Below are 25,141 nucleotides of genomic sequence, written 5' to 3'. Positions count from 1 at the left end.
GGCTTTAACATGCCGTTCCTATGCAGCTCCTCCCCGCCTGCGGGATTGACGGCTCGCCTCGCCCCGCCCACTCATTGGAAACCCGGCGCACGTCGGGCGCCTCCCGCATTCTCTCTTCTATCTCTCGTTCCCGCGTCACAAGATCGCGCGGAGTGGTGCTTGGCCCCTCCGCCGACGCCTCCCCCCCCCCACTCTCCTTTGCCTGCGCCTTCTGAGCCTTTTTGGGCGGCGCCGGCCGCCGTAAGCGCCGGCTGTTCCGGTGTGCGCCCGGATGACGTGGCGGGAACGGCGGAAGCGGCGGCGCCTCCTTTTCTTCGGCGGCGGCTGGTGGAGACGGGGATGGCGCCGGCCGGGCTCCTGTGGTGCGTGGCGGCCTTGCTGGTGCTGCGGGGCCGCGCCGACGAGCACGAGCACACGGTGAGGCGGCGCGCCGCGGAGGGCCTGAGGCGGCGGGGTCGGGCGGCCTCCCCTCTTCCTTCCGCCCTGCCGTCAGTCAGTCGCTCGCTTGCCCGCCCTGCCTCAGAGGGCCTGGTTCGGGCGGCCCCTCTGCCTCCTCCAGGCCTGTCCTGAGGGCCGCGAGGAGGGAGAGGGCCCAGTGGGGCTTCGCTTGGCGGCGGTGAGGGCCCGTCGCGCGTCTCTCCGAGCGAGGAAGGCTTCTTGCCCTGTTGGGACTCAAGAACCAGGGCGGGGGTGAGGGGGCCTCGTCAGGAGCCGCCTTTTCTGCAGTGGAGGGGGGAGGCGAAGCGGCCGACCGAGCTCAGGATGCCGCGCAGCTCCATCCTGCGCCGTCCGGCCCCGTTCACCGAGCATAGGATGGCGAGTCAGACTTTTGTAGCCCCGTGTCACGTTGGAAGAGGAGAGATTCGCTGGATATCGCCACCCCTTTCGCTTCCTTGAGGGAACGTTGCGCTGCGAGAGTTTGGTGTGGGGGGAAACGCCAGCCACATCCGCTTAAAAAAAAACAAAAAACCGTTCGTCTCACATCGCATAACGGGCTTGGCAAGTTTTGAGAACAGCGGCGTGGATGCGCTAGTGATAGTCGTCCCTTCACGTGAAGGTTGGGAGAGGCAGCAGCTTGCCTCTCTGCGTGTCTTGGCTTCTAGCATGGCAAAAGGTGGTGGGGGATACCTACGTTCCTGTGGCAGGTTATTGCCCCATTAGAGAGCAGTTAAGCAAGGGACTTGCATGTGCAATCTTGGATATGCTGCCATAAGCCGTGGCCGACCTGCAGCGCTGTGGGGTGCGCGTAGCCTATAACAACACATAGGAAATGCGCAGCACATAAAATACTGACCTGGTTCGCGTGTAAAGTTAAGCCATTGTTTATTTTTATCTGTGGTCTCATACAAGCAAGCAGTGTGCTGGTGCACACTGTTCAAGTTTCCAGTTCACTCTTCCCCCTGCTAACCCTTTGCTGTGGTGGGGAAGAAGGAAACCAGAGGCTGGCTTAGCATTACGGGTGAACCTGCAAAGCCATGGAATTGTTTGATTCTGGGACTTCCTGTTCATGTGTGCTTTCTTTTCCCCTCTATGCCTTTCTATAAAAAGAATATTCAAAGTGGCAAAGTGTAATAGAAAATTAAAGCAACATAAAAACCCACAGTACATATTTACAAAGTAAATTTGTAAAACAACAACAAAAAACAACCCCACGAACAGTATATTTATTTATTTTAAAGATTTGTGCTCTCCCTTTCAAGCAACCAACTGTAATGCACAACTCTCACATACACATCACCTGGCAGGCCTTGGTTTTCTAACTGGTGGATGGTTCCAGAGTTTGTTATCCTTCATTAAAGTGGAGCTGAATGGTTCTTTCTGGCAGCAAGTGGGGAAGCAAACATCCTGCAGCCTTTCCATCCATAGCGAATGGGGCCAAAGCAGTCTTCCTGGAGGTGGGTGATGGTCATTGGTCTTCAGACCAACAACCAGAATTCCTTTTTAAAAGCAATATCTGTTGAAAACTATTGGAAGAGGAATTGTAGAATTGGAAAGGACCCTGAGGGTCATCTAGTCCATTCACCTGCAATGCAGGACTCTGAAGAAACCTATCCATGATGGATGGCCACCCAACCTCTGCTTAAAAACCTCTAATAAAGGAGAGGACTACCTTTTGAGGGAGTGTGTTTCACTGTCGAACTGCTCTTGCTCTCAGAAAGCTTTTCCTGCTGTTTAGTCAGAATTTCATTTCTAGTAGCTTGAATCCATTGGTTCAGGCCCTACCCTTCAGAATGGGAGAAAACAAGCTTGTTCCATCTTTCATGTGACAGTCCTTTAGATATTTGAAGATGGCTCCTCTCAGTCTCCCCTAAACATACCCAACTCCCACAACCATTGGTTTCCAGACCCTTTATCAGGGATATCCTGGTTTATTGGAAGGCAAGCAGAAGCAGTGATAGCAGCAAGCAGATTTTTTTCAACAAAGAGTTGTACAGTCTTGGTGCGCAGAGGCTTGACAACCATATGTCAGGAGTGCTCTGATGGTGTTTCCTGCTTGGCAGGCGGTTGGACTCGATGGCCCTTGTGGTCTCTTCCAACTCTATGATTCTATGATTCTAAATGGCCAGATCTTAGACTAAGGCTGCAGTCCTATGCCTACTCAGAGGTAAGTCACATTGAATTCAGTGGAGCTAGAACTGCAGCCTTAGCCTACGTAGTGCTGTTCAAAGGCTACACTCTGTTAAAGACAAGGAGGGATGAGTGTGTTCTGGCACATAGCATATGCCTTAATCCCTGGTATAACAGTGCTACTAAATCAACAAAGTTTTCCCTGGCAGAATATTGAATGCTTGACTTTATAGGTAGGGCAGCTGTTAACAGTTTTTGATAAATGACAGGAATGCTTGTAACATGTACATAGAAACAAGGGGTTGTCTAAGGCAAATAGGAAAACCTAAATTGTTTGTCATACTGATGAAAGCTGATTTTTTTAAATTGTGAATCAAGCTTCTCTATGAACATTGGTTAAACATTGGCTACTGGGGATGAATATTCAATAACATTTTAGGTATCCTATGAGGATATATAATTTGTGGGAGCTATTCCATGCTTGGAAAAACAGATTCTCTTATCAGTGTGATATAACTGAAAGTTTGGGGAACAATGGTATTCTTAATGCTCTTGTGTTGATTTTTAGGCAGTATTATACCACAGACTGTCCTGGTTCGCACGTTATGCTAAGCCAAACATTAGCTTAACATGAATGTGTGGGCTCCCATGGAGTAGCTGGTAGCTGATTTTCTTTCTGCCATTGTTTCTGGAGCTGTGCTGCAATAAGTGAAGCCAAGATTTGCCTTACCATGTTGTCTGAATCAGAGTTAATTGTTTAGCTCTCCCAGACTAACCATGAACTATAAACCAAGAACAAACCTTGGATTCACCTCGCTGAACCGGAAGCCCTGGTTTGGATGGTGCGCTAAGCCAAACCGCAGCACAGCACAGCAACAAAAGGGCCTGTGGAGGAGTAAAGTGACTGCAAGCTTTTTCGGGAATCTGCTTATTTCTGCTAAGGCATAGTTTGGTTTTGTGTAGCTGATTTCACTTCCATAGAATAAAAAAGTGTGCAGCTTCTTGGAAGCAAGCCACAACTCCTCTTGGGTGTGATGAATGGGTAAACACAGAAGAAAACACTGGTTTCAGTGCAAACATCTTGGTTTGTATATTAACCAAGAGTTCTGTGTTTTGTCAGACCTAATACATTGGTACTTCCGGTTACGAATGGGATCCGTTCCGGAGGCCTGGCTGCATCCTGAAAACTTTGTAACTGGAGGCGCCCTTCTGTGTACGTGTGCGGTGTGATTGAGCGCTTCTTCACACGCACACAGCGAAACCCGGAAGTATACACTTCTGGGTTTGCCGCGTTCGCAACCCAAAGTTAACGTATTCGGAGGGATACGTAAGCAGAGGTACAACTGTATAGTTAAATTGGGAAAAGAAGCCAGGATCAGGCTTATTTCTTGGTTGGTTAACAGACATTAAGCCAGAATTGCCTGTTCTGGGCAAAATGAGGAACTGGCACAAGCCAGGATCTTTGTGCCGGTCAATGCACAGTGGGAAGGGCAAGAGAAGTGTCCATTGGAAGCCTCAGAAATAATCCAAACTGGTCTTTTCTCCCATTTAAAAATAACACATCATGAAATCTGTATTTCATATAAATTACTATATTGGGGGCTTCCTACAGGACAGAGGGGACTAGCTGGTCATTGCGGCGTAGCTTGTATCAGCAGAATAAGCCACAGAGTCCATGTGGATGATACTGTATCCTGTTTTATACCTTATATAAACATCTGCAACGTTTTGAGCTCTTTTCCCCATGGTTAGCATAGGTGGCATGGAACAAGTGTTTAGAAAATAAGATACGCCGAAAGAGAAATAACATGGTAAAAAGAAAGCTTCTGAATTATGTATCGAATAGATTTCATTAACTTCGCAAACCTACATGCCAGAAGTCTTTTTCATTTTTGTGGCTCAGAGATGTTGTCTTCACTGAATTCTCCTCCCACCTCACTAGAAGCCACTTTCCTTATGTCCTAGACCAGGGCGGTCCAACCTCTCAGTTTAAGTGGGCCACAAGAGTACTTTGACACAGAACCCATGGGCCATACACTGAATTAAATTACCATACCATAAATTAAAGTTCTTGCAATATAGTTAATATTTTAAATATACACAATTAATATATATTTAATTAAATATATAATTAAATACACAATGTATATATTTAATATATTTATTAAATGAAATTTAATACACAAACAGATGTGAGCGCTTTCATTAACGACACAGACACTGAGTCCCTGTCAGGATAAAAAGGTGGGGTATAAGTAAAGGGACCCCTGACCATTAGGTCCAGTCGTGACTGACTCTGGGGTTGCGGCGCTCATCTCGCTTTATTGGCCGAGGGAGCCAGCGTACAGCTTCTGGGTCATGTGGCCAGCATGACTAAGCCGCTTCTGGCGAACCAGAGCAGCGCACGGAAACGCCGTTTACCTTCCCACCGGAGCAGGCCCTATTAATCTATTTGCACTTTGACATGCTTTCGAACTGCTAGGTTGGCAGGAGCAGGGACCGAACAATGGGAGCTCACCCCGTCGCAGGGATTCGAACCGCCAACCTTCTGATCGGAAAGTCCTAGGCTCTGTGGTTTAACCCACAGCGCCACCCGTGTCCCCCAGGGTATAAATATGATGATGATAAACAACTTATTTTAGAATGCTCCTAGTTAAAACAGTTTGATCCTCTAGTGAAGCCAATTAACAAACTCAGCCCACTGGTTGTTACCCTGGCACGAACCAACTAAGAGACAAGGTTTCTCTCTGACCTTACTGTTCATAACACATACACCCCAAAAGCAATGTATATGTACCTGTAACTTGGGATAATACTTTATGCATCTGATGGGGGGGGGGAATGTAGTCCACAAAAGCTTATGCCACAATGAATTTGTTCGTTTTTAAAAGTGCCAGCAGGACTCTTTATTCTTATTTACCCTGTTAGCTTCTTTTAATTGCTTCTCTCCTCTGAAGCCTTTGACATTTGTTCCCATCTTAAGATGCCATATTCCAGCTAGATTTCTAACCCATGCCTCTTTAACATCTTCCTTGACGATTACTTGACCCGTGTACTCTTATTTAAAAAGGAGTACAGATACTACTTACTAGGAAAAAATATATTTAACTGCACTTTTTTTTTACATTTAGCAGCCCAAATTAGGTAGAAACCTAGTGTACTTTGGTCACTTTGAGGTAGGTAGCAAAAACTTCCCTGTGCCCTCTCATAAGCTTCCCTGTGCCCTGTTCAGTTGCTTTTCTCCTAACTATCTACCCACTTGCTGCAGCCCTGCCTCAGCTTTTTGACACTGCAGTAGCCCTATGCTCCAAGATTTTCTTTGCCTTGTGTGAGGGTGCATGGACAACTGCCAGGGCACTGTGCTTGGCAAAGCTGAGGCCAGCTTCTATTAGTGTTGTGATCTGCAACTGCTGTGCCACCAGTAAGGGAGCTGTGTGTTTTGGTGGCAAACCACCAATAATTGTTTGTCAAAGGAAGTCAAGAGATGATAAGCAGAATGTACCTTTTTTTGAGAAAACTCAGACCTTACTATTGTCTGCTGAATGTGAGCAGCCATCAAAAGTAAGATGGGATTCTTGGACATTTTAACGCCCATATATTACAAATGACAAACACTTCATTATCCTGCTAAACTTACACAATTCAGCCAACAGTCTGCTACCTGGTGCTGTTGGTCCTGACTTTTAAAGCCCTAAACGGCCTCGGCTCAGTATACCTGAAGGAGCATCTCCACCCTCATCATTCAGCCTGGGCACTGAGGTCCAGTGCCAAGGGCCCTCTGGCGGTTCCCTCCCTGTGAGAAGTGAGGTTACAGGGAACCAGGCAGGAGGCCTTCTCAGTAGTGGCGCCTGGCCTATGGAACACCCTCCCATCAGATGTCAAGGAAATAAACAACTATCTGACTTTTAGAAGGCAGCCCTGTTTAGGGACGTTTTTAATGTTTGATGTTCTATTGTGCTTTTAATTCTGTTGGGAGCCTCCAAGAGTGGCTGGGGAAACCCAGCCAGATAGACTGGGTATAAATAATAAATTATTATTATTATTATTATTATTATTATTATTATTATTATTATCTGCAGAAGATGGATGCAAGATAGAAAGTGATCTGAATATGTAGTGCAGTCCTACCATATTTTTCGCCCTATAGGACGCACTTTTTCCCCTCCAAAAATGAAGGGGAAATCTGTGTGCCGCAGGGCTCCCTAGGCTGCGGATAGCAGCCTGCCGCCTGGCGCGCGGAGCGCCCTGAAGCAGAGCGCCCCGTGCGCCGGGCAGACATCCGCAGCCTGGGGAGCCCTGCGGGAGTTCCCGCAGGGCTCCCTAGGCTGCGGATAGCAGCCTGCTGCACGGCGCCCCGCAGAGCGCCCTGCGCTTCAGGCAGACATCGGCCAGCCCCACAAGCTCGGGGGACAGCGGGGAGGCGCAGCGCCGCCATCCCGCTGTCCCCCGACCTGGTTTTGGGGGGGAAATAAAGGAAAAATTTTTTTCCTTTATTCCCCCCCCCCCAAAAAAAACTAGGTGCGTCCTATGGGATGGAGCATCCTATGGGACGAAAAATACGGTAATTTTAAAGTAAGGCTGTATAAGCTTGGCCTAATTTCATGTGAGTGGCAAGAAGGGAGCCTATAATTAGCTCCAGCTCAGCTGGCCCTCAGCAGTTTACTTCTGTGGGAATGTGGCCCTTGAAAGCAAAAATGTTCCCCACTGTGTTTTGCACATTCTTCACAGATTTTCCTGTTCTAAATAACACATTTATTTATAATCCTTTTAATTTTCAATATGCTTTCTTTTCAGTACCAAGATAAAGAAGAAGTTGTTTTATGGATGAATACAGTAGGACCATACCACAATCGCCAGGAAACATACAAATATTTTTCTCTCCCTTTCTGTGGTGGATCCAAAAAAAGCATTGGTCACTACCATGAAACTCTCGGAGAAGCACTGCAAGGAGTTGAATTGGAGTTCAGTGGTCTGGACATTAAATTTAAAGGTAAACTGCTTTTGTTAATGTTTTCTAAATTTGTACACGACTGTTCCAGTCTTAAACACACACTTGGAATTATATTGTCTTATGTTCAGAAATTTGTTTAATACAGCTCAGTTACTTCTTCGTTAACCCTCCAACACCATCATTGATACTACTTTTGTTCACAATTATTGTTAAGGGTTCAGAAGCAGGCCACACTCCTGTTCCTTTCCATGGGCCTTTCCCACACCATCCCACATCATCATAAAGGTTAATGCTGGTGTTGACCTTAAGATTAGGAAAAAGGTTTAGTGGGAATTGCTATTAACCAGTACAGTGGTACCTTGGGTTACATACGCTTCAGGTTACAGACTCCACTAACCCAGAAATAGTACCTCGGGTTAAGAACTTTGCTTCAGGATGAGAACAGAAATTGCGTGGCGGCGCAGCAGCAGCGGGAGGCCCCATTAGCTAAAGTGGTGCTTCAGGTTAAGATCAGTTTCAGGTTAAGAACGGACCTCCGTAACAAATTAAGTACGTAACCAGAGGTACAGTGGTGCCTCGCAAGACGAAATTAATCCGTTCCTCGAGTGTCTTCGTCTAGCGGTTTTTTCGTCTTGCGAAGCAACCCTATTAGCGGTTTAACGGATTAGCGCTATTAGCAGTTTAGCGGCTATTAAAGGCTTATCGGATTAGCGGATTAGCTGCTAAAAGGCTATTAAAGGCTTAGCAGCTTAGATAAAGGGGGGGGGAAAGCGAAAAAAAAATCTCAAGACTCGCAAGACATTTTCGTCCCATAGGGAACTTCGTCCTGCGAAGCAACTCAAAAACGGAAAACCCTTTCGTCTAGCGGGTTTTCCGTCTTGCGAGGCATTCGTCTTGCGGGGCACCACTGTACCACTGTATTTGAAACCAGGGTTTTAATTTGGTTACCATTAACCATGATGAAGGATGGCTGGAAAATTTGCACAGGCAGAATCCTATCTCCTAAGTATAGGTATACACACATTCTCTTTTTTGTGGGGGTCGTGTGTGTGTGTGCGTGTGTGTGTGATTGATCTTGTGGTTTGGTTACTGGTTTGGAGAAAAGCATGACAGGAGTGATGGTCTATTCAGCCTGTGTGCTTTGAGGGACTCAGAACTGTATATACTCAAAGCCAAAAAGCGGGATTTGGGTTGCTCTTAAGTCCTTGAGCATTTGATGCCCATCAATAGACTTTTGGGGCCTTGTGGGTGGATTTAGTTTTATTTGTAGTTCAGCAGTAAGGGTTAGCAACCGTGCAGCATAAAGGAGCTCAGCGGGGTTGAAAGTGGGGAAATCTTCTTTGAGTGACTGATCTTTTTAATAAAATAGTGTTTAGTGTAATATCCAAGGCTCAGTTAACTTTCAGTTAATGCACTACTAATGCATTTTTTTAAAATAATTTCCACAGATGATGTGATGCAGACAACTTACTGTGAAATAGACTTGGATAAGCAAACAAGAGATGCATTTGTTTATGCTATCAAAAATCATTATTGGTATCAGATGTACATAGATGACTTGCCAATATGGGGTAAGAAATGTTTGCCTACAGAACCAGAAAACATTTAAATAAGTATTATACCCTTGATCTTATCTGACGCCTTTCTGTCCTGCTTTATCCTACTTTCTTCCCTATTTGATCAAGCATTGCCTCTTCCACATGAACCTTGAATAACTGGCAGTGGCAATTGGCACAAGCTACAAGGCTTGCTTCTGTGTTTGTAGCTCTGCGTCATGCTGGAAGGAATGGGTATGTGTTACACAGCTGGAGTGACACACATGATTACAGTTTTTTACTGTTTTATGGGTAACCTTGAGACCGGATTACTGCAACATGCTCTACATGGGGTTCCCTTGGGTTTAACTTGGAAGCTGCAGGGGATGCAGAATGCAACAGCTTGTTGACTGGGGTAGCCAGCCAATACGTTACTGGGCACAATTAAGGGTCTTGCTTTTAACATTTGAAGCCCTATATAACTTGGGACCAGGATATCTTAGGAACCACCTTACCCCCAATATCCCCTCTTGGCAACTGTGCTCCTCAAATGGGGCACTGCATGCTAAGACTATCATATGCCCCAGAAGTGCACTTGGAAACTGGGATTTCAGTGTGGCAGCTCCATCTTTCTGGAATTGGTTCCCTGCTGATGGTGTTTAGGCACCTACTGATTTTTTTTTTTTTTAGGAAGGCTGAGGTGAAATTTTATATTTGATAAAATGATTTTGTTGTTTTAGAGTTTGCTGAATTGATTCGATTGTTCTTCAAATTTGTGTTTCTGAGTTTTACTCTGTTTTTACTGTGTACAACGCTTTGATGGCTGTGTGCTATGAAGCGGTCTATGATTTTTTAAGGGTTTTTTTAAGCCGTGCAAGTTTTCCAAGGATATGGTAATGTTATTAAGACCGTTGATTTGAGTAGGGGTGCAAGCTTTAATTTGTCTGGTTGATAGATTAATCTACTACAGATTTAGTTAATTTAGTTTTAATCTATAATGATAAACTTGCAGGCATCTGTTTAAGGCCACTGGGGTACTGCAATGAGATTGTTAAAATGGAAGCCATCCCTTCCCAGTGGGTGATAGCTCTTTTTTATTACATTGTAAGTTGATTTTAAACTTCCAGGTTTAATGTTTATATCCAAATTTACTTTTAATTGATCAGTTAATGGGCAGCAAATTTGGTGAAATCTCGGAAGGGAAGTCAGAGAAGGTGTAGCTGAATTGAATCAACAGTGCTCAGAAGAGTGCGTCAGTGCCTATATTGCTCCTTGTCCCTGTCCATGACTAGCGGAAGCAAAATAAACTATGCACATTTGTTTTATGTTGTGTAATTTAGCTTTCTTACCCAAAATTTGGATTCCTGTGGGATCGTTTTGTGTGCGTGGAATGCAGAGTTTGCCTGCAGGCTGCAGTTCTCTCTATCTCTGCAACAGCAGGGAAGTATCTAACTCTTGAAGCCCATCTTTATTCCCCTCAGGGGGCTGCACTTGTAGATGGCAGGCCTGCTGCAAAACAAAACCTGCTTTGGTGCATGAATTAATAATATTACTTATATCCGTTCCCCTCTCTTTGTAGGTATCGTTGGTGAAGCTGACGAAAATGGCGAAGATTACTATCTCTGGACGTACAAAAAACTTGAAATAGGCTATAATGGAAATAGAATCGTAGATGTGAATCTGACAAGTGAAGGAAAAGTTAAACTAGTTCCCAACACCAAAATCCAAATGTCTTACTCTGTAAGTAATTCAAATTCATGGGTAACATTATTTATACTCTTATGTTAGTGGTGACTAGGCCATTCAGCAAGCTGAGCTAATTTCGTCATTTTAGCCTTGCATTGAGAGCTAACTGGTGTGCTTGTTGTCACTTTCTACCCTATTCCCAGCAATATATAAAAATAGAGCTGGCAGTTGAATATAACTGCAGGTCATCTTCACAAACTTACTCCCACACCTCATGCCCTGGATTGCTGTATGTTGGGCCTCTCTGCATGCTTAGGATTTCCAAGTCCAGACCCTAAAAAGCACCTCTGTGCTTTAAAGGGTTGTATAGAAGCAGAGTTTTTCTTGAGTTTGGCTCTTGCATATTAACGGTGCTCTGGCACATGGTCTTCTGCTTCAACAGCCTTCTTCCTGTATGGTTGCCAGCTTGCCGTTATTTTTTTGATGGCCCTTCCCCTGTGCCTTCAGCAGCAGTTGACATGGAGAAAATAATGACTGAAATAAACCAAGTGATTCTTTATCTCTGTCTCCCTACTAGGAAAAGGTTCTCTTGCGTGTTAGCCACAGGAGTAGGGTCACGAAGAAAGGTGGCAACTCAAGATTGCCAGTTCACAACCTGTTTTATTTTTTCCTAACTATAGGTGATTTGCTGAACTGGAATTCAGTAGACCTATAACCAAATATTGTCAGCTTTCTAAGTGTTAATTTCTTTCTAGGTGAAATGGAAAAGGTCAGACGTGAAGTTTGAAGACAGATTTGACAAGTACCTCGACCCATCTTTCTTTCAACACAGGGTATGTTTCCTTTATTCAGTTTATGTATATACACATTATAATAATTAGTAACCCAGAAAACTCCTGTCCTGGATAAATCTTGAATGGGTAGTGTCCAGATCGGACAGTGAACTCTCCTTCAGATCTTTAACCAGGGTTCAGGTTGGAGAGGTCACTTAAAACCTGTGGTGTTTAAACAGCAGCATGCAACAAGAATTTCTTCTTCTTTTTTAGTGTCCCTAACTTCCATTAGCTTTACATATGAGCTCTGCTTCTAGGATATGTTCCTTCAATCTTTTAATTTCACCTTGCCCCTCCAACATTATTATTATTATTATTATTATTATTATTATTATTATTATTAGATGTGACTCTTAAACCTTAGTACAGTAGGCTACATTTCAGCTATGCAATGAACACCCACCACCGTTCTCCATCCAGTCAAACAAGAAGCATTATTATATTTCAAAGTCACATTTTAACCAGGTGGGGGGAGCATTTGATGGTGTGGAGCAGGACAGTGAGGGGCGTGGCTTGGGAACAGTCCCAAGGGCCAAGTTGAGAGGCCTTCTGGGAAGCATTTGGCCCTTCTACTTGAGGTTCCCCATCGCTGGGCTACAGTATTTATTTTGCCTTTTGAGTAGCTTGCTTAAATAATAAACAAGCTGACACATTTCCACTTTTTTATTTTAGATTCACTGGTTTTCAATCTTCAATTCCTTCATGATGGTTATTTTCCTGGTGGGCTTGGTTTCTATGATTTTAATGAGGACACTGAGAAAAGATTATGCCCGATACAGTAAAGAAGAAGAAATGGATGATATGGTAAAAGTCTTGTTTATCTGCTACTATTTCTCTTTAAAAATTGCATTTTCATTTCTAGAAAACTTGTCCAAATGACAGTAATTTTTCAGTAAAAGGAAAGGATCTCTAGAACAAGTTTTTGGTCAGATTTCAGTTCCTCGGTGTTTCTGTGTAATTTATGTGAGGGCTTAAAAGCAGGAACATTGAAGTTCCTTGATATGGGTATGGGGGTATCTTGCTGCTCAGTTTATGTTCGACTGTCAGAGGTGCAGCTAGTCCTTTTGGTGACTAGGAAGCCTATCCTATTCTGTCAGTTTCCCCCATATAGTCAGTTTAATTGCTTGCATCTTCCTTCCTTCCTTCCTTCCTTCCTTCCTTCTTTGTAGTGCATTTCCAACCCCCAACCCCAACATGCCTGGACAGAAAGTCAAGAGAACTCCCTACCACTACAGTGGTACCTCTAGATATGAACGGGATCCGTTCCGGAGCCCCGTTCGCATCTAGAATTAAACGTAACTAGTGATGGCGCGTCTGCGCATGCGCGCGTCGCTTTTCGCCGCTTCTGCGCATGCGCGTGACGTCATTTTGAGCGTCTGCACAAGCGGCAAAACCCGGAAGTAATGCGCTCCATTACTTCCGGGTTGCCGAGGAGCGCAACTCGAACGCGCTCAACTCAAAGCATATTCAACCCGAGGTATGACTGTATAGGGAATTATTTAGGAGTGCAAGGAGTAGACTTCAAACAAGTGCAACTGTGGTGTTGGAAAGTCTCAGAGCATTCAGATATGCAAGACCTCATAAAAGAAAAGCTGCTTGGAGCAACATTCCTTTACTCTTTCGACCCTTGTTCCAAAGAAAGGAATGCAAGTGGATTATGGCAAAGAACTTTCTCAAAAGCTTGCTGACCTGGCACAATTGAATACAGATTGAGGCAAGGGCCCAAGCCATTTAATCCCCACTGGTAGTATAGCAGAGTATTGACACTCAAAAGCATGAGCTCATTAGCGAAAGAGCTTTTTGACTCCTGAGCCAATCAACACATAAGTCAGGAATTATGTCCAAGCAATCCACTCTTGGTGATGCTAAAACGGTTGCAGAGAGATCCTCTGAAACACCCAACATTTAGAGCACTGGAAATGAATGACCAAGAACCACAGTACTCGAATGTTCTCCTTACATCGGAGGTTCTAAGCTTGAGCTCCTCTGAAAGAAAAGATTTTTCTCCTTGGGGCAGTCCTTGAGAGCCCTTAGCAAGGTTTCTGTGCACAGAATGCCCCTCCTCCCTGCCTAAGCTGATTGTCTACGGAGAGCAGCTCTTTGGGATCTAGCATTTGAGTGACAGACCCCCAGGATTTGGTATTGTTGTTTTTCCAGGAATTCTTACTAAGGCAATGGGTACAGCTGAAATACAAATCTGTTGTAGCACCCTAGCGTTGCAAAGAGAATGGATCACAGCCAACCATGGCAACTCACTCTAACCACAAGTAGCCAGACGCCTGGCTGAACCTTCTGCTGAATGCCTCACTGTATCAAGCACGTGCCATTTAGTGAGCTTTAGTACCCTCATGTACAGTGCTTTGGAATATTTATTACATCTCATGATACATTCGGGACGCGGGTGGCGCTGTGGGTTAAACCACAGAGCCTAGGACTTGCCGATCAGAAGGTTGGCGGTTCGATACCCCGCGACGGGGTGAGCGCCCGTTGTTCGGTCCCTGCTCCTGCCCACCTAGCAGTTCGAAAGCACGTCAAAGTGCAAGTAGATAAATAGGTACCGCTCTGGCGGGAAGGTAAACGGCGTTTCCATGCACTGCTCTGGTTCGCCAGAAGCGGCTTAGTCATGCTGGCCACATGACCCGAAAGCTGTACGCCGGCTCCCTCGGCCAATAAAGCAAGATGAGCGCCGCAACCCCGGAGTCGGTCGCGACTGGACCTAATGGTCAGGGGTCCCTTTACCCTTTACCTTTATGATACATAGCGTCTCACAAAGTGCTTCCTTCCTATAACAGTTTGGCCATTGTCGCTTTTTCTCCTCCTTAAATGGGTATTTTTGCTTAAATGGGATTGACTACTAGCCATTTCCTTCCTGGTGATTGTTTTCAAACTTTTTTGTGTGCAGGACAGAGATCTAGGTGATGAATATGGCTGGAAACAGGTTCACGGCGATGTCTTCAGACCATCCAGTCATCCTTTAATATTTTCATCTTTGATTGGTTCCGGCTGCCAAATCTTTGCAGTTTCTTTCATAGTGATCATTGTTGCAATGCTGGAGGATTTATACACAGAGTGAGTATTGCTTCGTGCCTTCATCATATCTTAAAAGATCTTGGCTGAGATTCAGGAACTTCTTACAGTTTACAAAGTGGATCACATTGGGGCAATTTTTCTATGCCCAGGAGATGAGAACCACCACTGTGTGCATAAATCATTCTCAACGGCCATCATGGTGCAGAACTCTTGAGCGTAATTTCAGAAATGAAAAGTTTAAAACAACATCTTGGATCCTGGCTTTCTTTCTATGAACAAAACAAGAGTTCCTGTCAAGGTTTTCCTGTTCCCTGTGCCCCTTGAGGGCTGGGGAACCCTTTGGAAATAGTGTGGTGCAAATGGAAAGAGGGAGGAGTTGGCAGAAACCTCCAGATTTTGTACTTCCTATGTGCAGATTAACAGCATAATTAGTAACACAAACTGATTACTTGGGGGAGCATTGTAGAGGCTCAGGCAACCTGGAAAGGCGCATCCCGTCAGATGAGGAAAAATGATGAATTATGCCCCAGACTTCAAAAGAGTTGCCTTGGCCATGAACTAGATAAGAACCCCAAACCTGCTAGATTCCAAGACTATTTTTCCAGGACTGACATTCATTCAAAAGGTGTAAAGTGTATCTGCTTTTTTAAAAGTGTATCTGCTTTTTTAAAAAATGCATAGAATAGCAAGAGAGAGCATCAGGCCAGTGGTGAAAAACAGCCTCTTGCAGCTCTCCCAGTCTCTCTTCTGGAGAGACACTTTGTTTTTGTGGAAACCCTGTGGAATTGTATGTGCAAGCCAGAAGAAAAAAGTATTTTGGGAAGAAAAAACTGAACAAATTCCTATGTCCCACAAATAACCGAGAGATGGATTTTAAATAAAAGCACACATTTTACTCATGTAAAAACATGCTGACTGTCTGCGGGCCAGATTGAGAAGGCTATGGGGCCGAATCCGGCCCCTGGGCCTTAGGTTGCCTACCCCTGTTGTAGAACCTAGCAGAAATAAAAACTTATGAGTATTGTTTCCAGACTGCTGTAATCTGAAAAACATTGACATTTCTGAAATTTCACTAGAGGGCTCCTATGACAATTTGCCTTGTGAATTGAAAGACCAACATCGGAATTAGCAGTATCTCCTATGGTTTTGATTCTTGTACTGCTAGGCTACAACAGTGATACCAGCACTTCTGATCTGCAAGGAATTGTGTTTAAAAGGGCATAATTGTTAAATAATTTAGATCTTGTAATAGAATTTGGCCAAAAGATTTTTAGGTAAAGTTTTTAAAAATATATTTGAACATAATTTAATGTTGCTTATTCCCAAAACTGTTAAACTGTTCTAGTTGTTACTTTTTTTGCAAGGTGACACAGTTTGCATGTCATGGTAAGCTACAAACCATAGCTTATCACAAATGAGTCACACTGCTTGATTATTGCTCCTGCTCACGCTAGGGGAGGAACAAACTACAAACTTTGGCTTACCATGTGGTCTGGGAACATGGGTTGTTCTTCCAATAAGCCAAGGTTGGCATGTGGCAGCTTATGGTGACATGTAACTGTGGCTATAATGGAATACTTAATCCAGATGTTCAAAGCACTTTGGGATTTTGTTCTTGCAGCACTTTAAAATTGTTGGTGTTTTGCACTAGCTGAAGCTAAACATTCAGCTTACCTTCCACAATTTGCTCCTTGTCACTTTTTACATTGGTAGACTTCAGGCAGTCATTTGTGTAGCCAAAACTACATGTCTTTCATTTTAGGAGAGGATCAATGCTAAGTACCGCTATTTTTGTTTATGCTGCAACATCCCCAGTGAATGGCTACTTTGGAGGAAGCCTTTATGCCAGGCAAGGAGGTGAGACTTTAAAAATTACTTTTGTATTAAATATAATTTTGGAAGGAATTTAATATCTTATCACCATCCTGGGTTGCTTTTGACTTTTTGGGATTACCTGCACCATTATACAGTTGTGAATTTTCTGGGTTCTGCAGACAGCTTTCTGCCTAGCAGATTTCTCTGTGGCGAGAATACCTTGAGTAAGTGTACAGAGTAAATTAACACTGTGGCCGCAGTTAGAGGTTGCAAATACAGTCGTAGTATGCTGTTGTCTTTGGGATAGATTGCTCCCACCTGATCAGAAAGGAGTCAAGAAGGGCTCGGTAGTTAAGTCAGTGAAGGGTAAGCAAGTTTGTGTCCTGTGGCAGAGGTCGAGAAAGGTTCTTGTTCACAGTACCTCAGCAGCATGATAATCAGAATAGCTGAACAGCTGCTGCAGTATCTTCTCATGTCCCTTTGAGCATATGTTGCCATCTGAAGAAACCCTTTGGAATCTACTGAAGGCCAGACTCTGTTCTCATTTTGGTGGAAATATACACCCCAATCTAAGGCTTTGGAGAGGAATGGGAGGCTGCAGGCGTTTCCTAGGTGGCAGAAGACACCACAAATAACAAGAGGGCCATTCTCCTGCAGATACCATATCAATTGTATCTATTTCTTGTCTTGAAAATCCCAGCGGTGAAAGATAGAATTGTGCCAAGATGTTGAACTGTATAGTGCTGAGGACAATGCCCTCTTCCAGGTCGATGCAGATATGTTTTATGAGCGCTTGTTAGCTACGGTTGCTCAACCAGCTGTAGCTCTATCTCATAGTATTGTCTAGCCCCTATTTTACCACCTTGTTAGTGTAGGGAGTCTCTATCATATGCTTTGCTGAAATCAAGATATACTGCGTCCATGGCATTCCCACGATCCACCATACTAGTAACTATCAAAGGAGAGCGTAGAACCATGTCTGGCCACCAGATGGTGAATGTCCTCTGTCTGCCCTGGAATTTACTTTGAGCCTTTTCTAAAAAGATACAGAAGCTATTCCTGGTATTAATGACTCATGATTGTAATTTTTTTTACCTTTCAAAATACTTATTTGACTATAGCATATACAGTGGTACCTCGGTTTACAAACTTAATCCGTTCCGGAAGTCCGTTTTTAAACCGAAACCGTTCTTAAACTGAGGCACACTTTCCCTAATGAGGCCTCCCGCCGCCGGTGCCCTTCCACCGTTCAGCTTCCGTTCTTAGACCGAGGTAAAGTTCGCAAACCAGGACACAACTTCCGGTTTTACGGAGTTCTTAAACTGAATAGTTCGTAAACAGGGTTGTTCTTAAACCGAGGTACCACTGTACAAGTAAGGTTTGTGATAGAATCATTTGAGATGTGAGTCTGTTTTAGATCTACGCAAGAAAGATAATACTAGGATCCAGACATTTCCAGCCTAAAAATTATCAGACTTTGATCTTAGCATATTAATATTTTCCCTGAACCAAAATTTGTTTTTCAGGGCTATACTGAATATACATTATGCTTTCCTTTTACCTAACCATTCCTATATCATAACACACTGTTTTTGGCTACAGAGAGGAACATGTTCACATGCCGCTTGAGTCCTGAATCTTAATTTCATTGGGATATTTCTCTTTGCAGGAAGGCGGTGGATAAAGCAGATGTTCATTGGGGCGTTCCTTATTCCTGCAATGGTGTGTGGCACAGCCTTCTTCATTAATTTCATTGCCATCTATTATCATGCATCGCGGGCTATTCCCTTTGGAACAATGGTGAGTACATTAGCGCTGTAGGTTTGATCTATTAAATCAAGAAGGCTGCTATACATTGCCTTGGGCAATTAACAGTTTAAAGTAGGCAGGAACTTGCATGCAAAACTTTGAATTACATCACATCAACAAGAAAGCCAAAAGCTTAGGTTTACTGATGCATCCTGATAATTAGTTTATTTAAAGCAAGGATGGGGGGCCCTTTCGAGGGTCTGCATGTCAGTGACTTGCAAGATCTGTAGTAAGACAGCCCCTGCCCCACAGCTTATAACAAAATACACAACATGCCAAGAAACAGGGATTGGGTGGCGGGGGGTGAGAGAAGGAAGGTAAGCTCCACCACAAATCTTATTTAATTTTTAAAAACAGCCAGCAACATGGAAGCAGTTCAGGATGCAAACTAGCCTGATATAATGACTGCTTCTAGATGACCATTGTGGAAAACTTAAGGCATCTGGTCCCTCAGCAGAGATAGGAATCATCCTGCATATTCCTTTGACATAATTTATATTAAGTTCAGTTTTCATTCCAGTTGAAAACAAACAAACAAACAAAGGGACTTTGGCGGCTAAAATGTTAGCAGAAAATCCCTACTTCTCCCATTTTTTTAAAAAAAGAAATCATCCACTGCTCTCTTGAGGGAAGGAGAGCAGCTGGATTAGGAAGACCCTGAGAATGCAGTCCAGGTTTGGAAATGGACGCCCTGGGGGTCTTCCTGACCACCAGACAACAACCTGTCTTTATTGGGGGAGAAGCCAAGCAGAGAGTGAGTTCTCCAACCCTGAGCTCCAGGACAGCTGATGCAGTGGGCTCCCAAAGTTCCCTCTACCAGGAGAGGAGAAGACAAATTCATGCCTGGTGCTGTCGTCCACCACCACCCCTTCATATACTTATCCTTTCATGGAATGAATCTTAGTGTTGCTATTCTGAACAGGCATGTTAAGATTAATGTTGCTAGGAAGCAGAAATTGTTATAATGCGTGCACGTGCTTTGATGCATTTTATATCCTCTCTTCTTGTGTGATTATGAGTTTACAGGTGGCTGTGTGCTGCATCTGCTTCTTTGTTATCCTCCCTTTGAACCTTGTTGGCACAATACTGGGACGGAACCTTTCGGGTCAGCCCAACTTTCCTTGCCGAGTCAATGCTGTTCCTCGTCCAATCCCAGAGAAAAAATGGTAAAGTATAAATGGCTTCTCTTGGCATTCATGCATCTGGTGAAGTAGGTGGTTGCCCTTGTAAGTAGGTTTGCCCCTTTACTAGCCAAGCTACTGTCAGGGAACTGACATCGGAGCGAGAGGCGAAGGGGAGGCTCCTAGATGATGCTGGCGAAGGACCCAGCAGCAGGGGGAGAAACAGCTCAGTAGAGGGGGAAGCGAATCAGCGCAACACCAGGGATAAAGGGGGGCAGATGGGGGAATCGGAGAGAGGGCTCCAGGACTCTTCACTGGACCTCAGTGAGGAGGGCACAGGTCCTCCGCTACCCACGCCCTCCCTGTGCAGAAGACTCCCGCGCAGTGAGAGGAGGAGGAGACTGGGTGTCAAACAACTTTTATGTTGGAAGAGGTTCAAGAAACGCCCACTGACGGATTCTGCCAGCGACTGAGGCAGCCACGATGAGAAAGGGCTGTGCAGTCAGAAAGGTTTAACAAGGCAAATTAGCCTAGAGAGGCACCAGTTTACGCACGAGTAACTCATACCCATTACAGCTACCAAGAAAGTCAGTTCAATTTTAGGTTAAATACTTGCTGAGAGATAAAAATCCTATGGGTGTCATTGGTAGTTGCCACATCTTTTTATCAGTGGTTGAGGCAATGTACGGTCTTATTTCTGGTCTGTTGCCTGTAATAAAAGGTAAGGGTAAAGGACCCCTAGATGGTTAAATCCAGTCAAAGGTGAACAATGGGTTGTGGCGCTCATCTAGCTTCAGGCCAAGGGAGCCAGTGTTTGTCCACAGACAGCTTTCCGGGTCATGTGGCCAACATTACTAAATCGCTTCTGGCGCAATGGGACACCATGACGAGTGCCAGAGCCCACGGATACGCTGTTTACCTTCCCACTGCAGCAGTACCTATCTATCTACTTGTGCTGGTATGCTTTTGAACTGCTAGGTTGGCAGAAGCTGGGACAGAGCAACAGGAGCTCACTCCGTCACCCGGATTCAAATCACGGACCTTCCAATTGGCAGGCCCAAGAGGCTCAGTGGTTTAGACCACAGCACCAATGATGAGTATTGTGGATAATTTGAAGAGCAGGATTAGGGAACTGGGCTACCCTCCGTGGGCTGCTTTTGACAGGTGAGCAGTAACCAGCTGTCAATCAGGTGATCCAAACGTCAAAGGAAGAATTGGGAGCTCACTCTTAAGCTGAAAGGATTTGGCACTGCTGCAAACTCCGCTTTTGGCAGAGATCCCAAGGGGAACCAGTCCCAGTAGGGCTTGCATTTGGTGCCAAACGCAACCCCTGCCTGCCAAGGAACAATTGGGGATGCACATTAAAGCTTCCAGTGGTTCCTTTTGCAGTCATAGCCTTACTTGCCCCACACATGTTGTCGATGTGGGGACAGGTGGGTGTGGCTGAGGGGAGAAGACCTTGTGTGCCTAATTTGGCCTGAAGAACAGGCGTTCCTTATTCCTGATTTAGAACTGCTATCGTGTTTTCGGTCTAGCAGTGATGAACTCCTTGCGCAGGTGGAATTCAGGGGGCTGGCGCTCTAATCCAGAGCAGTAACTGCATGCAGAATGCAACTAAGCCAGCAACAGTTCTGGATAATCAGGATTCACATGGTCTGAACCTTACTGAAGTGATCACAGTCCTTTAGATCTTGCCACCAGTGCATCCTTAAATCAGCTATGCGTTTGATTTCAGTGATTCTGCAAGAGCCCCTCTCTTAAGTGAGCTATTCCATTAGTTATGGTCAAATGAGAAAGTTAATTCTAATTTCTTTTCAGGTTTATGGAACCAGCTGTTATTGTTTGCCTAGGTGGGATTCTCCCGTTTGGATCCATTTTCATTGAAATGTGAGTCTTCTGCCTAGAGAACTTTGCAAGCGCTTTACTAGGCATTATCAGCCTGGTTTAATTAAACCTTCATGTCTGTACAATAAACAATGCTTCTTTATTCTGTAGGTATTTTATATTCACTTCCTTCTGGGCTTACAAAATCTATTATGTCTATGGCTTCATGATGTTAGTTCTGGTTATTCTCTGCATTGTGACCGTATGTGTGACAATCGTGTGTACATACTTTCTACTGAATGCAGAGGACTATAGGTGGTAAGTATTTTTCCCCCTACTTACAAGTCAGTCTTAAGCAGCAAAAAACCTAGAAATTAGTGCCACAGAAAGTCTATTCTGCACTTGCAAGAAATCTGTCTTTCAGTGGGGTAACATGTAGCCTTTGAGGCAGGTAGGCAGGCAGGGGTGTGGGTGTAAGTGTATGTGTTTTAAGCAAGCCTAACCAGATACATAACTTGATGCATTTATATGTGTACTCTTTAAATAATGTAAACTTAAAACTGGTGATTCAATTATATTTTGAATTGTTTAGGTCTACTTATGTTTGACTTCTTTTTATGGACAATTATAATGTGTATTTTGTGTAAAATGCTTGGAAGATTTTTACAGTTAAATGGCATGCATATTCTGTTAGGTAAATGTTTTTATTTAAGTGATGAGTCTCCAATGTTAAATGCATTGTTTAAAAGTTATGCCAAGAAAAAGAAATCTCTCCCTCTGAAGAGAGGGAGAGGAAACAGAACTGGAAAATGGTGGTTCCACAAAAGTGCACAAGGATTGTGGACAATTTGTGCAACAGTATGAAGAAAGCTAGCTTGTTTTTTCATGCAAGGTGGAAATTAGTTGAACAAATTTTATTACTTCCTGTTACAGTTCTTGTCTAGATTTTCTTGTACTGTTTGCCAGGCTTTTATTCCCAGTTGTTTGAAATATTTGTGTCTGTTTTTCAGGCAATGGACAAGTTTTCTGTCTGCTGCTTCAACTGCAATCTATGTTTACATGTATTCCTTTTATTACTACTTTTTCAAGACAAAGTACGTAGCCTTTGACATTTTGTATTTTCCTTCCCTTTTAAATTAAGAAAGCTAATACTTCACATTTTTAAAAAATGTGATTATTGGTAATATGGGAGATACAAAAAATATTCCTCTTCTTCTTTTTCCCCCTCAGGATGTATGGCTTGTTTCAGACATCATTTTACTTTGGTTATATGGCAGTATTTAGCACAGCGCTGGGAATAATGTGCGGTAAGTTTTCTGCAGCATACTGAAATGCTGTTGTCTCTCTTTTCTGCCAGGCCCATTCTGTTATATTGGGTTTCAGCCTTAAATTAGCATGTATCTCTCCTGTCTCTGAGTTCGTAGTCTATTGAGAAAACAGAAAATACAAGCTAGGAAGACTCCTAAATGGGGGGAAGCATTCCATAAATTGGTTTTCTGGACCTGATTCGTTCTGGTTGAGGAACATGAGTTTGCTAGCTTATCAGATTTTTAGTCTTTAAGGTTTTTGTCATATGTATGGCTCTTGGCAGCACATGTACAGACACTAAGCCGAAATGCATGTGTTGTTTGAGATGAAAAGAAGCTTGCACTCCAGGGTGAACAAAATGTAAATTTAAAAAAATGATATACCAAAAATGACAATGGTGCATATCTTAAGCTTTTTAAGGAAGGAGCTTTTTGCAGGCTATATGGTCGTATGACATAAACATAATTATTGAAGCTTATCTGATGTGCTTTTACTTGGGAGGAAGTCCTAATGAATTCGATAATACATATTCGTAGCAGATAAGCTGAGGATTGCAGCCATTGTCTTGTAGAACTTAAGCGAATCTAACCTATATATATTTGTCTTGTTTTTGCAGGAGCTATTGGCTATATGGGAACAAGTGCCTTTGTTCGAAAAATCTACACTAATGTGAAAATTGACTAAGGAAAGTGAACTCTGGAACAGTTAACCCGTGGGGTGGGGTGGGGTGGGGGACAGAGTATATAAACTTGCACACCAGAAAGCGCAAGGAGAAAATTGTGTATTTAACACTGGGCACTCTGTGGGTCTCTCTTTTGTGGATCATTTAAAGCAACATCTGTTTTCATTGATCCTAGGTTCTTACTGACTTTCTTCAACTGTTCTCAGCAAAAGCTTGGATTGTATTCGGTAGGCATCACTCCCCAGTACATGCTAATCTTCCCAAAAACTAGCTCACAAAGATGAAATAGACTAGCTCTCTTCAGTGAAGAGGACAAAACTGTATTTACACATTTGTTCCATTTAATTAAAAAAGGAAAATGAAACTTGTGGATCCTAAAACTTTGCTGATTAGTTTCTGGTACTTTAAAATACTATTCTGGAAAGATTTCCTCCATCCAGTTGTTAGTGCTATTTTACAGGGTAAGGGGACACTGGATGCTACCAGGATAATTTGCAGTATCACCTATTCTAACATTTACATGCATTTGTTTTAAAAAGGCAAATATTTGCATGCAGTATCAGTCTAATAGGACCGACTTTCCATTGGTTCGTCATTAAAGGAATATCCAGCTATATCTGAGATCCATCCAAAGAATCTTAAGTACAAAGGTGGAATTCTCTGCACTGCAATTTTTGTACAGTTAGCAAGAAAAAACGGTAAATAAAGATGATGCCATCGGTTTTTATTCAACACTTGGTGGTCTAGGTAACAAAAATAATTGAATGTCTACAATGATTTTTTTTCTTTTTTCCTAACTCAGCCGCCCATCCCCGGTTTGGCGTGTTTACTTGATGATTAAAAGGGGTAACAAGTGTATAAAACATTAAATGATGTAACTTAGATGTAGCTCCCAAATGTATTTGGATGTACAGATTTACTAAAGAATACTTTTTCTGATGATTCAATGTACAAACGTGTGAATTTAGGTGGCTTTTTACATCCTGCCTGCTGTTGCATGACATTTTGGGGGGGTTTCCTCGCAATGTGTGTGTGTGCGTGTGTCATGTTTTCTGTTGACTGAAGCTCTTTCAGAAGCAAAAACTTGTAATTTATAAGTTTAATTTTGTTTAGTTATCTCTGGACACTTGTGTAACACCTAAAGCAGTGCTGCTTTAAGTGTTCAGAAAATTTAAAATAAACTTTTCAGACAAATGCTCTGATTGTAAAAAATAGATAAATTTCGCAGTTGGAAATTTTTTTCAAGCAGTACTACAGAATACCAATTCTTGAATAAAGTGCTACATATTCTCCATATATCAAAACGCCAGAGGATAGGTCACATTCCAATTCCAGTGTGCTTTGTTAATTTAGAAAGAAGCTTTCTGGCTCATGAGAAGAGGCACCTATTAAGTGTACAGGCTGTGATGGTGAAATAGATAGTGGACAAATGACAATTATTTCTGGAGGTTTGTTGCAGCAAGGCCTTCAGGGTTCCTTGTTGTCAAAGATGACTGGAGATTAATTTTAACATGTATCGCCAAGGCAAGGCAGATTCCAAATAATGCAGGTGTTCCCAAAAGACAAATTACTGTGAAGGGAGTTGGTTAGCCCTAAACTGTGTGTATGGTGTATGTATGTATAAAGCGAAAACAGTTTTCCCGAGGTAAGTTCACTTGGATACTTATTTTCACCTTGGAAAATTGTGGAAGAGGAGAAATAAATACAATTTACTGTAAGTGAATTGTGGCTGGCTATCTGAAAATGTTTTATATGTGTAGTTAAATTCCATGGTGGGTCTGCAGTTCTTTTCATATCTAAATGGCAGACAGATATTAAATGATTTTGGCCCTCTTATTTTGGTAGTGTTTGCAGTTCATTTTATAAACACTGGTTTTATTCATAAATTCTAATAGTGCAGATTAAATCCTCCATACAGTTACTGGACAATCTTTTTTCAGGTAGCAGTGCATAGGGGTTCTGCACAAACTTCATGGAAA

General features: G+C 43.3%; 1 protein-coding gene across 1 annotated transcript; it reads left to right on the top strand.

Annotated features, from left to right (window-relative positions):
• Window positions 1–256: 256 nt before the first annotated feature.
• TM9SF3 (transmembrane 9 superfamily member 3) lies at window positions 257–24,998 on the top strand. Its single transcript, XM_081005500.1, has 15 exons — window positions 257–417; window positions 7,363–7,558; window positions 8,968–9,090; window positions 10,634–10,794; window positions 11,496–11,573; window positions 12,246–12,377; window positions 14,476–14,642; window positions 16,366–16,460; window positions 18,088–18,218; window positions 19,254–19,393; window positions 21,167–21,235; window positions 21,344–21,490; window positions 22,183–22,266; window positions 22,403–22,479; window positions 23,097–24,998. The coding sequence occupies exons 1-15, from the start codon at window positions 340–342 to the stop codon at window positions 23,162–23,164; spliced, it is 1,746 nt and encodes a 581-aa protein (XP_080861626.1). The 5' UTR covers window positions 257–339; the 3' UTR covers window positions 23,165–24,998.
• The last annotated feature ends 143 nt before the right edge of the window (window positions 24,999–25,141 follow it).

Source organism: Podarcis pityusensis, assembly GCF_964106645.2.
Source record: "Podarcis pityusensis genome assembly, chromosome: 5".
NCBI classification, from domain to species: Eukaryota; Metazoa; Chordata; class Lepidosauria; order Squamata; family Lacertidae; genus Podarcis; species Podarcis pityusensis.
Note: the sequence above shows the minus strand (reverse complement) of the source record. Positions and strands in the feature narration are given on the sequence as shown.

Coding starts and splice junctions, on each gene's coding strand:
- TM9SF3 (XM_081005500.1), top strand. CDS start 340: ATGGCGCCGGCCGGGCTCCTGTGGTGCGTGGCGGCCTTGCTGGTGCTG. Junction 12,378..14,475: donor AAGAAGAAATGGATGATATG/GTAAAAGTCTTG, acceptor TTTTGTGTGCAG/GACAGAGATCTAGGTGATGA. Junction 16,461..18,087: donor CCTTTATGCCAGGCAAGGAG/GTGAGACTTTAA, acceptor TTCTCTTTGCAG/GAAGGCGGTGGATAAAGCAG.